The sequence below is a fragment of the Equus asinus genome, chromosome 14 (assembly GCF_041296235.1).
Source record: "Equus asinus isolate D_3611 breed Donkey chromosome 14, EquAss-T2T_v2, whole genome shotgun sequence".
Lineage (NCBI taxonomy): Eukaryota > Metazoa > Chordata > Mammalia > Perissodactyla > Equidae > Equus > Equus asinus.
Window position 1 is genome coordinate 26,439,176 of NC_091803.1, and position 14,656 is coordinate 26,453,831.

Here is a 14,656-nt window from a genome sequence, read left to right on the forward strand (position 1 = left end):
GTCTCAGTCTTTGTGAGAGAGATCTCATATAACACACCTGTAAATCAGAAAGCATCCTTCGTCGGAGCAGTACGCTGACTTTTTGCTTTGGTAAATAAACGTGTCCTCAGACACTCACCCCTGACATCTCAAATGCTGTCATTTTATCCTCTGATGCAGTTAAAAACATACCAATGCAAGATTTGTTAAGATTAATGATACGATTATCACATCCTTTGGCTGAACAGATGTTGGCCTGAGCATGGCGGGTCTCTAGTTCAGCTTTCTCTAAAGCCCACCTCACACAGGGCCTGGTCCTCTCCCTACTCCTGAAACCGCATCACCACAGACAGCTCGCAGTGTCTTCTCTGGCCCCTGCAGTGCTGCTCCCATCTGACACGAGCCCTTTGGTTCTCTACCAACACCCTTCCGCACCCCTGCATTGGCTAGATTTATCCCCACACAGGAAGAAAGACAGACAACCAACCACCATGGCAACAAGTGTGCATCCTCTTCAGTGATTAAATAAGTCCCTACCAAATTACCAAAGTGGAAATTTTAAAAATAATAGTGATAGTAATCACATAAGGGTGTATACAGTGTACCAAACTCTGTTCTAAATGCTTTACAGGGGGCCGGCCCTGTGGCCGAGAGGTTAAGTTCACGCGCTCCACTGTGGCAGCGCAGGGTTTCGCTGGTTCGGATCCTGGGTGTGGACATGGCACTGCTCATTGGGCCATGCTGAGGCGGCGTCCGACATGCCACAACCAGAAGGACCCATAACTAAGAATATACAACTATGTACCAAGGGGCTTTAGGGAGAAAAAGGAAAAACAACAAATCTTTAAAAATCAATGAATAAATAAATAAATAAATAAATGCTTTACATATAATCAAGTCTCGTTATTCGCGGTAGTTATGTGCTACAAAGTTGCCGCAAACACTGAACTAGTGAACACTGAGCCATGGGTCCTAGGGAGAAATACAGGAGTTGGTTCCTTTGAGCCCCTGGTCACGACACTTTCATCACCTGATCAATACAGAGCCTTGCTTCATGTGTGCTTCTGTTTAAAGGCACCTGACTGAATACATAGCTGGTACATTAACAGACTCACGGCCAGCAGCGTCGGCACTCACGCCTGAGTGAAGCTCATCCAACACACGTATTTTCTCTGTAAGGGACACCTCAGCCCTCTTGTGCTTAGGAACACTAGACAGCACTTCAGCACTATGCTGGGGGGCCATGTTAAACAGCAAAATCACTAACAAAAAGCACAAGAAGATACACACGGCACTAAGTAGACCACAAAGAGGACACTTGTTTGCGGTATGAGAGCTGAAACAAGAAGGCAGAGTCTTCTCCGGTTCTACCTCAGCTGGGAATTGCGTGTCAGGCAACTCAAATTGTCTGCCACTCTGCACACATGTTTGAAGGCTCACCAGAGCACTGCAAGTATTGATTCTGGAGTTACAAATAAATTTTAGTGAGTAGGTGAATTTGCAAATGTGGAATCTATGAATAATAAGCCTTGACTGTATTAAGATGTTAATCTTTACAACAACCTTATAGGGCAATTACTTGTATTATCCCCATTTAATAGATAAGGAAACTGAGGCACAGAGGGGTTAAGTAACTTGCCCAAGGTCACAGAGCTATAACAGTGGCAGGGCTAGGATGCAAACTTAAGCAATTGGGCTCCAGAGTCTTCACCACAACAAAGACAACTTCTAAAGCTAGAAAGATGATGTTGAAATCAGCAAACTCAGACATTGCTGGTAATGCACAGAACCTTCTCAGAAGAAATATAAAAATATATGAAATGCCATATGCTTGGTCTTTGCGCAGTAAGCACACTCCAGCAAGTTGTTCCTGATTAGGAACAACGGTCAGCGTTTGGTTATTACAGATCCTGAAAGCAATCCAAATGTCCACCACTGGGGAAGTGGAACCTGGGATCTCCCACAGCCATTATAACTATGAAGAGTCTGCTGAAACACTGGGGATTGTTTGTGATCTGTTCAGTGGGGGATGAAAAAGGCAGAATAGAAATGGTACATGTGTGGTAAATGCAAAGTTGGAAAAAGTGTGTTTGTGGACACGGAGTGGAAGATGAATGTGAACACTAAATCAAGTGTTGAGGTAGGGTGCTGCTGTTACGAGTGATCTCTTTGTTTGCTTTTTAAATGTTTCTTTAGCTAATGATACATCCATCTTTTCAAAACTCATGACAGGAACATTTATTACAGACTACTTATCTCTTGCCAGGCTCGGAAGCCCCAGAGACGCCTGATTGTTGGGCAACAGCACAAAACAGAAGGAAAACACAAGTAACTAAGAGACAATTTCCAAACACAGTCATAGCTGCACTCGCTGGAGCAAACAATCAGGGTGGCGCAGTGGGCCCAGCAGTCTCCAGGGAGAGAGCAGGGAGCCCAGAGCCCTGGAGGCCCCGAGGCAGGCGGCGGGTGGAAAATCTAACCACCCAGGCAGAGAGCGCCTGCCTCAGCCTCCCTCCAGAGACTGCCCTGTCTCCTGACGCTACGTGGCAGCCCGCCACCCAGGATCCGGGGCTGGCACTCCACGTGCGCCGCTCTTTAAGCCCAATGATCTACGAAAATGTGGATTTATGAAATTGATAAACAAGGAGATAATTATTTAGACTGTGAAAGGAATCGCTAAAGGAACTCCCCTACTGCAGCTGAGCGCATCAGTAAATTCACGTGCCATCAAAGTGGGTTTTTTTTAATTGATAGCCTACTTTGCATAAAAAGCTGCCCTAGGCGTAGGGGATTCAGAAAACTTGGATTCATCCCTGCCTGGGAGGAAAAGGAGCCCCGCCCACCTGCAGCCCTGTCATACTCTGTTGTTTTCTGTTTTGCAGCACGTGTCTCACTGCCTCACACTACAGTTTAGTATCTGTTATCTGTTTACTCTCCCTCCCTCCCCACTAGAATCTGAGCCCCTGGGCATGGGGTCTACGCTGAGTGCAAGGACCAGCGAGGAACGCTCTGCATACCTACTTCTGGAACAAGTGGCCCCAAGGAACTCGAGGTCTAGCAGGGGAAGGAAGACACGGATGTGCATCCTAATGCAGCCATCACATACCTAATGCACATTGCAGGCATCACTTCTGTTCTATCCCATATTGGCCTTTGGGGTCACTTGCACAGAGAGCTCTTTTGCACAGAAGAGGAAGTGGAGGCACTAAATTAGAGCACAGGGTATCATGAGGGAGTGTGACAGGGGATATGACATACTTGAGGGCTGGGTGGTGGGGGCACAAGCAGGGACCCACATGGTGGTAGGACAAAGCCGAGCTCACAGTGGGCGGCGCGTTGCTCATGGGCCTAACAGTGACTGGGTTTACGACTCAACTATCTCAGTGTCTGAGCACTATGGTTGCTGTGTGACTGGGCTAGCCACATGGCTCCTCCAGACATCAGTCACCCCAAGGGTCAACTGAGGGGCTCTCTAAGGGTCAGGCATTCAAGGATAATCCGGATGTCAGCTCAGGAGGAAGGCATGATTAACACTAAAATAATGGCAATGATGATGGTGAAGAAAGCGGACTTGGGCGGTGGGCTTACTGCGGACCTTCAAATACTTGGTCTTGCTTAATCTCTTCACTGGGCCTAGGATTTAGGTCCTACCATTGGCCTGTTCTATCAATGAACTTGCCCAAGGTCAGAGAGCCAAGGAAGCAGCCAGGATTTAAATTCTGGTCCTCAAGGCTCTAGAGCCTGTCTCCCAGCTGCTCCATTCTGCTGTTTTCTGTTTCCTTGCCAAGCAACATACCACAAGGGCTCTGAGCAAGGAGAGTTCAGAGGAGGTGGTGGCATTTGAGTCCCGCCTTGAAGGACAGAGAGGCAGAGGGCAGTGGCACAAAAAGCCTTGCCATTCTTCCTGGTACCTGGCGGCCCATGGGCTCTGGCATTTGTCCTCTAGGATGTCACCACCCCCATCTGTACAGGTGGAGGGTGCAGTGTGGAGGACAAAGCTCCACACTGGAGGCTCTGCCCTTTTCCCAGCTTGTACAACCTTGGGCAAGTCCCTAAACCTCCCACAGCCTAGTTCCTCTTCCGTGAAATGAGACCAAGAATGCCCAGCCCTCCGTGGGTTGTCACGAGGACGGAATGGGATACAGGTTGAAGCTGCAGCTCAGAGGGTGGCCTGGGTGAGGCCCCCAGGGGATGCTGGTTCTCCCCTTCCTTCTTTCTGCCTAAATCTCCTCCAGGGGCAGCGGGTTCACCTCTCTTATGGACATATTTTTAAGTCTCCCTTAAATGACCTTTTTCAAAAAACAAATATTACCATTGCTGGATTCTTTGATCTAGCCCACCCTCCACAATCTGGAGGTTGGTACCACAGCCGCTCTTGGCCGACAGCTCTTCAGACGCAGGGCCCTAATCTTTGTAGTCAATCCTCACACCTCAGCCCCTTGATCACTCCAGTTGCTCCTGCATGAGTCCTGTCGGGCATGATTACATCTTTCACGAAGCTGAGTGAGCAGAATCACTGAGCATCCTCTGGGAGGGTTTGTATAGGGTGAACTGGGGCTGCCACGCCCCCAGAGCCTCCCCCTACCCTTTCCAGGTCCTCGCTTAGAGCACATGATCACTTTCTGCTTCTTCTGGCATAAAGTCATAGGTGGCCCTGTGCTCACCTGCCACTGTCGGGGAGTTCCTTGAGGGCAAGGGCGGTATGGTGGACTCCTGTTCTTTTTGCCTACCCAGCAACTCTCCCCCATGTCCAAACAGGGCCCCTCAGATTCCCTCTGGGCACTGCTCTACTCCTTCTCTTACTCACGTGTTTGGGTAAGACTAACGCCACTGCCTAGCTAAATGAGGTGGCCGAGGAGCAGCCAGCCAGCCCATGTCACCTCACTGGGCACAGCGGGTGACTGGCTCAGGGATTGGAACGGGGCCCAGACAGGCCACCGGGAGCCCTCCTCAACACTTTTGCTAGAACTATTAGGAAAGAAGTGCTGTCCTCCCTCAGAGTAGGATGTAACTGTGGGGTTTCTAGTGGCTGCCTTGGCCACTGTGAGGGAAGTCCTTGCCTGAGATGAATCCAACATGGGAAAACAGCTTGGAGAAGAATGACTGATTTCAGTGACGTAATTTGAGCACCAGGATCCAGCTATACCTGAAGCCAGAGTATCATCCAGGATTTCAGTAATTTTCCTTGTTGCTTAAAATCCATTTACCTTGGGTTTCTGTCCCTTTCAACCAAAGGAACACTAACTAACAGTTTGTGCCTTCCTCATCACAATGTTCTCCTTCACACTAGTGGTAATGCTACGCACTGAGAAGGTACTCAATGAAATCCTGCTGAATGAATAAAAGGATAACATCACCCAGCATCTTGTGGGCAGTTGCGTTCTAGGCAGATCTCCCCTAAGAACTCGCCCCGATGATTGAACACCCCCTTCTCGAGTCACAAGGAAACTCAGATAAGCAGCCTGGTTTTCATCTCCCTCCTTTTCATCTGCTCAGTGTACAGCTCAGGGCTGGTTTTCAGCCTGGTCATATAATTCACAGAGATCTCCAAGTAAACTGCAATTTATTCCCATAAAACCCCTCCTTCATGAACTTTAGAGCCACTGGCAACCCTGGCAGGTTTCTCTCCTCTTGTTTACTTATGACATGTCAATCAAAACACAAATAAGAAAGGACAGGCCAGCTCCACCACTTCCTGAATGCATGGCCTTGGGCAACTGCTCCCTGCTCTGGGACTCTGCTTCCCTGTCTGTAAAATGGGTGCAGAAACTGTCCCGCCTCTTCAGGTAGTGTGCAGATAAAATGAAACAATGGAGCCAGATGCCTGGCACGTGGCTGGCACGCCAAAACAAGTGCCCTTCAGGCTTAACCTGACGATAGCTCGGGGGCACCCCCATTCTTCATCTGTCTCCATTTGGAGGTGTTGCTTTCTAGCTCTACCTTCTAATTTCCTGTCACCAAGCCAGCTCCCTCTCGGTGAGAACATGGGCCCCCAATTTTATGGCAACTCAGTTTTGATATATTTTTTAATTGCCTTTGTGCTGCAACCTTGTCTCTGGATATTCTCATATATGCTATCAGCTGGTACCTCTTTGATCACATACTTATCGATCCCTTGATTAATGAGAAGCAATTTGCTCATAAGGAACTCTGACACTCTCCTCCCAGACAAGTCGCATATATATGATTAAATGATCACCCAGGTGTTTGGTGGCACCATCCAGCCTGCCAGAAACTGAATGAAAACATCTTTCTCTGTGGCATTAATGATGATAAAAACCCATGTTGGTCTAATCAGCACAGGCCTTCTACTATTCTAGTTTGAGGTCACCCCTGTGATGGAGGGAGAAGAGCACAGAGCAGCTGGGCAGAGAGGACACTACCTGGTATTTCTGGCTGGTCCTGGAGAGTTAATCTATTCAGAGGTTCTCCACTAGGGGTGGGACTGCCTCACTAGGGGGCATCTGGAACGTGGGCAGGAGTTGTTGTCATAGATACTGGGGGTCTCAGTGGAATTCAGTAAATGGGCCAGGAGGCAGGGATGCTAAACTCCTACACGTGGGACAATCCCGCACCATAAAAACCTGCCCCATGCAACATGCCACCAGGGCCCCAGCTGACAAGCAGTGGGAGCCTAGCCAGTCAAACAAGGGCTGAATCCACATGCAGGACAACGGCCCCAAGCTCATTTCCATAACATAGAGGTCCAAATTATTGCCCCTACTCCCCTCCTGCAGGTCTGTTTTAGGGGCCTGCAGCATTCTTCCATTTGTTTTGTGCTTTAATTTGAATTAATTACCAACATTTTAAAACTCAGGAGATTTCACACCACAGATCCAGATTTCTAGTTTCTCCGGCAACCGTGGAGAATATGGACCCCTGGGCCCGTGTTGCCACAAACAAGAACTGGCCTGAGTTAAGCAGCTTGGGCATGAGAATTCCAGCTTCCTGAGAGGTTCTGGGCCTGCAGACAAACCACAGTGAGCTGAAAGTGACCTTCACAACCCTGCAAAGGCACAGAGGACATGATGCCTCTTTCAAACCAGACCACATTGCTTTGACCTTGGTCACTAAATATTGCATCTACTGCAGGCTTTCTCAAGAACCAGCACTCCAGAGTCAAAATCAGTACTAACAACCTTAAATGACATATTGACCAATCTCAAACGCAAATGTAAAAGGACTCCACCTTTACATAATAAGGCATGATTACAGGCTCAGATTTCAAGGGACCAGTGAAGTCTGTAAAATCAGACTGGGCTATTCAGGTGACTCATGCACAAACCCTGCCAAATTCTAGCTTTTCATGACAAACCCACCTTCTCCCAGAAGAGACGCAGGGAGGCGAGAGGTGGTACTTAGACGTCGAACAGTTTGCTACAGCTCAATCAAAAGATGCAATTAAATCAGTGAATGGAGAAATAGGAGCTGGGATTGCAGATAATATCCCAAGCGTCTGAGTGGAGGCTCACTGCACCCCATCCCTATGTGAAACAGAGCCTGCATGCTGTTAATAAATCTAAATAGGATTTTTATTTGGCTAATATTAAGGGCTGCCGTCGAGCGGCTTCATCTTACCGGTTCCTCTGCTGAAGTAATATTAAATACTCATCATGTTTCTCATCAAAGTCTGTCACCATGTCCTTAGTGTAACCCTGAAATGAAGAAACAGAGCAGTGTGATATCAGAATGCAGGGAAGCACTTACTGAGGCCAGGGCACGGCACACAGTGCGCAGGAGGCCAAGAGGTGGAGGCTGACCTTGATGAAGGCCCAGCTCCCTGGGCGCGTCACTCTGGTGACCCAGAGCCCCAGAGATTGTCTGATGGCCCAGTGGGTCTTGATCATATACAACTAACAATCTATGAAAAGGAGAAGGTCAATTCCCCAGTTGTGCCACTGTTTGCTCCTCCCATGCCCTATAAAATCAAGGGCTCCAACCAGATTTGGGCTTACTGTTTTCTCCACACTCATTATTTAGTTATCTCAATTGTCATAACCAGATGCAACTCAAATCAGTTGTTTAGGAGGAGATCTCATTTTTCTCTTGCCATTGCAAGAGAAATGCACGCTTTTTAAAACAATTCAGTCATTACAAAAATATATGACTCAGAGACTGAAGGCCCCTTTAGAGCAGATACTTGTGGCTTTGCACCTCCTCTTCTGGGAAGAGGGCTCTGGATTTACTTTGGGGAACCATTCAGCCCCTTCTTTCAGGTCTCTGGCTTCCTTAGATGCCCATGAAAGGTCCTTTGTTCTCCTCTTGGGTCACATGACCTTAGCCTTGGCCTTGCCAATCAATTTCCCTAGGCACAAAGATTCACTGGTCCAGGGATGAGCCATGACTCAAGCCAGGCCATTGAAAGTCAGTCCTGGGACTTTCCTGATACTCTTGGGAAAAAAGCTGCTCTCTTTCCACTGGGGGGCTAAGCTGCTGAGATGTAGGCCTGGAACTGCCCGAGAACGAAGGCAATAAAAAAGGCAGCAGATCCGAGAGGTGGAGACAGAGACTCCTAATGACATAATTTGAGCCCCTGGATCCGCTCACTCCTGAAGAAGTATATGAACAATTTAGTTATTGCTTTAGAGGTTGCAGCTGAGTTTCTGTCATTTGCAGCCAAAAGAATTATGTGTCATATACCATAATCCAACCATTAGAGATAACCCCTAATAAAATTTTTTACAGCTTTATGTATAATAAACTACCTATATTTAAGTGATGTAAGTATATACCAGTAAAACTCCCATTATAGTTTGATATATATTCCTCTAAATGTTTGTCTTTGTTTATAATATACACTTATACATATTTATAAATATACACACACATTCTTTTAAACAAAAATAGGATCATAGTATAAACAATACTTTGCCGTTTTCTATGTTTCTTAAATAAGTTTTTGCCAAGGAATGGATTAAAGAGATAATATCAACTTGGTTCTAGTCACAACTTACAGGGATTAAGTTTTAAATGGCAAGTAAGACATTTGTAATAGAAATGCAGTTTGTGTGAAAATCCTAACAATTATCATGCGGAGAAGAGAAAAAAAAGAATCTCCATCTTCTCTTCTTAATTTCTCAAAATCTGGCTTTAATCCCAGTGTTCTGCCAGAATCCTAGCAAGGGTGACTCATAACCTCCTTAACCAAATACGCTAGCTCTTCCTGTCTTCATCTTTTTCAATTGCTCCAGGCCATGGGGAACTGCTGACCACCCACCCCTCCCCAAATTCTCCTCCACCATCTTCTGCAGTTCTGAATGAGCCTCCCTTCCCTCACAGCTTTCTGCCTGTGCCTTCTCTGGCTACCCTTGCTCCTTTGGCCTCAGATGTGGACGGTCATTGTCTCTCTCCCTCTGTCTTCACTTCCCATCACAAGGAAGTGGCCCCCTGGACGGGGAACCCAGAGAGTCACTCCCGGCCCAGGGCTGACAGCCCACTTCCCCTTCCCTCTTCCTGTAGGACTCCAGGTTGTTGCCATCTGCTTACCTCTTTCCCTGTCACCCCCACTTTTCCTCCCATCTTCCTCTCTTTCTAGGCCCGCTTGGGGCCAGGATGCAGTACTCCCATCTTCTCTCCCGCCTCTTACAGGCTTTTCCTGCTGGCTAATCTGGCCAAAGAACCAGGAAGTGGGGAATAATAAGGGCGATATTATGAAATAAGAAATTTAAACAAACTAACCACAGCTGTCCCTATTCTCTTATTTTCCTGGCTTCCTAAGATGCCCAGAGAGGTCACTGTCCTCCCTGGGATGGAGCACCCCCTCACCCTGAATGCGAGAAAGGCAGGTGCAGCTTTAGCTGTCCATAGTACTGGTTGCAGGACACTGGGTCTGGGGAGGATTTTCAGCTCCTTCCAGAATAACAAAACATGTATCATGCAGACAGTTTACACAGCGTTTCCCTATACATGATCCTCCTTTGATCTTCACAGCAGCCCTAGAAGTGGTTATTATCACCCCATTTAAGATACAAGGAAACCCATCCCATGCATCTCCCGGGAACACAGATCCTGCTCCACGGCAATTTATACAACCATTCTGAAAGATTAAAATGACCAGTTATATATTACGGTGTGGAATGAAACAGTCAATGACATTTTTAGATGAAATATGAGACTTCAAAGAGGTCTCAGCTTGTGGTGGGCTGCCCCGGGCTTTCACGTCACATCCTCTGGGAACGCATTCCTTCGCTCTGCCGGGAGGGAGATGTCATCAGGAACCCTTGAAGAGCACAGGCATATGTTCAGCCATACTGCTCACCAGCCCGGGGCTTCTCAAACGCTAATGTGCACACGAATCACCTGATATTGTGTTGAAATGCAGGTTCTGATTCAGGTGGATTGGGGAGGGCCCCTGAGCCTGCATTTCTAACAAGTTCCCCGGTGATGCCTGTGGGCCACACCTTGAGTAGCGAGGCCCCAAACTAGCCGGCTTTATTCGCCACCACTCACAGCACGCCCACCTCTAACCAGATGGCCTCTGAACTTGAGCTAGGAAGGACCTGAGCACAACACTGCCCTGAGTTTCCTTATCTGTAAAAGGGAGGTAGTCACAGTGCTGTTGGGGTTGGATTCTTTCCCTTGGAGGGTGAGATGTGGATTGGATATCACAGTGGAGAGAACTTAGCAGAGGACCTGGCACTTACCAAGTTCTCAATGAACATTAGTTCCCTTTGCGTTCCTAGCACTCCATTATTTAAATACTGGCACTAGCCTAGCCCCTCGCCACCCCCACCATGCTCACTCCTACCCTGATGCCTTCATCATTCTATTTCCTTTTCCCAAAAGCCGCTCCATCCTCCTCCAGCCTCCACCAAATCCTCTCCAAGACCCAGCTCAGTTTCCAATGTCTCCAGGAAGCCTTCCTTGCCATTCTCGCCCCCCCACCGCTCACTTCAGCTCATTCTGAAACCCTGCAATTAGTATTAAATTATATACAATACAGTGTGAAACAGTATATAATTAAGCGCTAAGTTGCTAGCATTTAACTAGATATATTGCTTACTAATTACCTGGGGATTTGGAGACTTGGGGGTGAGCCCTGAACTCTGTTACTTACCTTCTCTGAGCCTCAGTTTCCTTGTCTGCAAAAGGGAATACCAATAAGGTCTACCTCACAGGGTTGCTCTGAGGATGAACTAGGAGAAAAGTGGAAGTAATTTAGGATCCTTTTCCTTCCTGTTCTTACTGATTCTCCAGCTGGGTTATAAATTCCTGGAGGGCAGAACTGCAAGGAAGCAGGGGGAACATCGCATGGGAGCCTGGAGTCCTGGGCTCCAGTCTTAGCCTTACCCCTGTCCAGCTCTATGACGAGCATTGCTCAGGCTGACTGAGCACTAACTTGGTTAACCCTTGCTACAACCCTGGTCAGACCCCAGGCACTGCCTCTCCCACACTTCACTCTGCTGAGGCCTTCTTTTCCTGTTCATAAAGTGGAGGCATTAACACTGAAGGCCCCCACAAAGGTGTGAGATCCTTTGTAAGGTGCCAAGTTTATCATCACTGTTTTCCAGCCAACATTTACCAAGCACTTACTGTGTGGCTGTTACAGATGCAATGAGAGCTGAACAAAAGGTCTGACTCAGTGTATATTCAGAAACAAACTTGCCTGTAGGCTGTACTCAACGACTCTGGCCCCCGGTTCATGTTGCATTCAGTCAAGCAAACACACATTAGCAGGGGTCCCTAACATGAGGGATAGCCTGCAGGGGGCTCTGGGAACACCCATTCAACTGAATGCACACGGGTATTTTTCTGAGAAGAGAGTCCATAACTGTCATCAGATTACCAAAGGCATATCTGAGACCAAAAAAAGGAGACAAATGATTATAAGAGAACGTATAAAATGCAATGCCAAGGATCTGAATGAGGGAACTGGGAAGGTCTCCACAAGCAAGGCCAGGCCCCAGTGCTTGGGGGTCGTCTTCAAAGCCTTGCCCCCTCTCCTGCTCCACATCCAATCCATCAGCTCCACGGGAAAACTACCGTGTATCCAAGATCTGACCATTTCCCCCACCCTCCCCACCACCCTGGTCCAGGCCTCTCACTGGCTCCTGTTCCTGCCCTCCCCCCTGCAGTCTGTTCTCCCTGCCTCAGCCAGGGGGTCTGGAGGAAAGGTAAGTCCAATCATGTCGACTGGGCTCCTGTCCCAGTCAGGGTCAAGGACAAAATCCTCAGAGGTCACCAGGCCCTGCACACTGGGCCTCCACTCAATGTCTCTGACCCACCCCCCACCTCCCCTCCTCGTCCTCACTCTAGTACCCTCCACTCCCAGCACACTCCACCTCAGGGTCTGTGACTCACCATTCTTTCTGCCCAGAGTTCTCTTCCTCCAGGTAAATGCCTAGATTCCTCACCTCCTTCAAGGCTTGCCTCAGATCTTACCTTCTCAGTGACGTCCTCCCTGGCCACCCTATTTATAATTGCAAGCTGTGCACATGCATCCCCACTCCCAATCCCTGCTAACATAACATCTACTTTATCTTTTTTTTTTTTTGAGGAAGATTAGCCCTGAGCTAACTACTGCGAGTCCTCCTCTTTTTGCTGAGGAAGACTGGCCCTGAGCTAACATCCATGCCAATCTTCCTCTACTTTATACGTGGGATGCCTACCACAGCATGGCAGGCCAAGCGGTGCCATGTCCACACCCGGGATCTGAACCGGTGAGCCCCAGGCCACTGAGAAGCAGAACGTGCGAACTTAACCGCTGCGCCACCGGGCCGGCCCCTGTACTTTATCTTATTTATTATGCCTCTTATTTATTGGCTGTCCCCTGCACTGGAATGGAAATTCTATGAAGGCAGGGGTCGTGTCTGTTTTGATTACTTGTGTGTTCCAAGCCCCTAGGACAGTGCCTGGCACACGCAGGGCCTCACTAAATACCCGGTGAGTGAATGAATAAATAAGGAGACATTTGGGCCAGGATTTGAAAGTTGAAAGGTTTGCTGGGCCACAAGAAAAGAGAAGGCATTCCAGGCAGCAGGATCAGCATGGGCAAAGGCTTGGGGGCCTGAGGAAGTTTGAAACGCTCACAGACTGAGCAGACGTAAGGTTTGCCTCAGGTGACGGACGCTGAGGAGGTGCGAGTTAAGCACAGCACAGGGTCTAAGGAATTTGGATGTGACACGAAAGCAAAGTCACATTGCCATTACCGTTGTCCTTCTCATCTTTATCCTAATGCTGGCCCCAGAGACGTGTAGAATTTTACCAATGGCCATGTTATTAATTCTCTCTGGGGGAAAAAATGGAATGGGCAAGAAACACCAAGAATCAGTTATGCTTAAAGGAACTCAACAGAGTGTGTATTTCAGGGATCACGTGCTCCTCTGAGGCCAGAATACTGGAATTCTCCTAACAGGGCTGATTTAGCGGCTGGAGCCTGAGCTGCATCAGCAAGCAGCTGAGAGCCACAGGGATGGATGCTTTCCAGGGCTTGAGAATGCTGGGCGCCTAACCTTGCACGTGTCAGGTCCCAGCAGAGAAGAACAGGAACTTTGAACAGTTTAGTAACGAGACTGAGAAAACACTGTGTCGGGGGCACTGCAGAGTTCCCAGAGCACCTGCACACACCTGAGCTACTCCACCTCCCCCTAAGCTCCACATCTTAACTGAGGCACAAGGTATGAGTGACAAGCGAAATGCTCCAGGCTACTGGGGCCTAGCTTTTTGGGGCCACTGATTATGCTCTCTGTGGGCACTTATTCAATTCCTGCAATAATACTATGCTCTAGGATCATCATCTCCATTTTACAGAGGAGAAAACTGAGGCTTTGAAAGCTGAAGCAAATTGCCTGAAGGCCACATTTGTTGTTTTTGTCGGCTCAGCATCTATTTTCTTCTGGTGACATCACCTTGATTTTCCTTCGGGAAACCACCTGTCCTCCACTCTCAACCCATGTGATGTGGGTGGAAATAAATGCCCAGCACTACAGGCGGGGTACAAGACCTAGGCCTGGCCAATCAGGGTATTTGCTCCCTGACCATGTGATTGGTTCAAGCTTAGTCATGCCCCCCAAGCGAGGCCTAGAGATGCAACTCAGGGATCGGTTGAAACTGCTGGAAAAGTTCCTATACCTCTTCCCCTGGAATTATTAGCTGATATGAGCTAAGAGCACAAGGAAGAAGTCATTTTTTATCAAATGATGAGGTTCACCATTGTGGGCATGCTTATATGTTCCATGGAGACATCAGTCCAAGAGTGACACCATCATAAAAGCAGCAGAATTGAGAAGAGAGAGACAGAACACATAGAAATGAGATCCTCTTAACCCTGCTTATCCTCGTACCCAGCCAAGCCTGAAGCCAGCACTATCTTGGACTTTTTACTCACAAGAGCTAATGCAGTCTTTTCTTTACTAAGCCAGTTTGAATTGTGCATCTGTGTACGTGTGTGTGATTCCCACCTGAGTGAGTTCCAGGCGGTACAGTAGTAGAGCTAACACTTAGGGGTGTCTGAATCTGAAGACTGCGCCATGTCCTAGGGCTCAGAGAAGCATTTAGTTGAGGATTAAAATGATACCTTAACGAAGGTTCTCAATGATGGTCCGAAACTCACATTAAGAGACTATCCAAATGTATCTTATAGTACAAAACTCCTACTCTCCCTTCAAAACTCACCCCAAGTGCCAAGTCCTCTGTGCTCCCAACAATTCTGCCTTCGTGTCCCAGCGCTGTGTATTAA

General features: G+C 48.0%; 1 protein-coding gene across 10 annotated transcripts in view; it reads right to left on the reverse strand.

The window, feature by feature from the left end:
* The window catches only part of KATNIP (katanin interacting protein), a 201,771-nt gene that overhangs the window by 141,654 nt on the left and 45,461 nt on the right, over positions 1-14,656 (reverse strand). For 7 of the 10 annotated variants that reach the window (XM_070483970.1, XM_014838009.3, XM_070483969.1 and 4 more), the window contains one exon: positions 7,558-7,634. The exons of 2 other annotated variants lie outside the window; for them this stretch is intronic. In XM_070483970.1, the coding sequence (XP_070340071.1) occupies positions 7,558-7,634 (77 nt within the window). Of the gene's footprint in view, positions 1-7,557; positions 7,635-9,465; positions 9,514-14,656 lie in introns of those variants that run through there. One more of the 10 variants, XM_070483964.1, reaches the window with a different exon arrangement.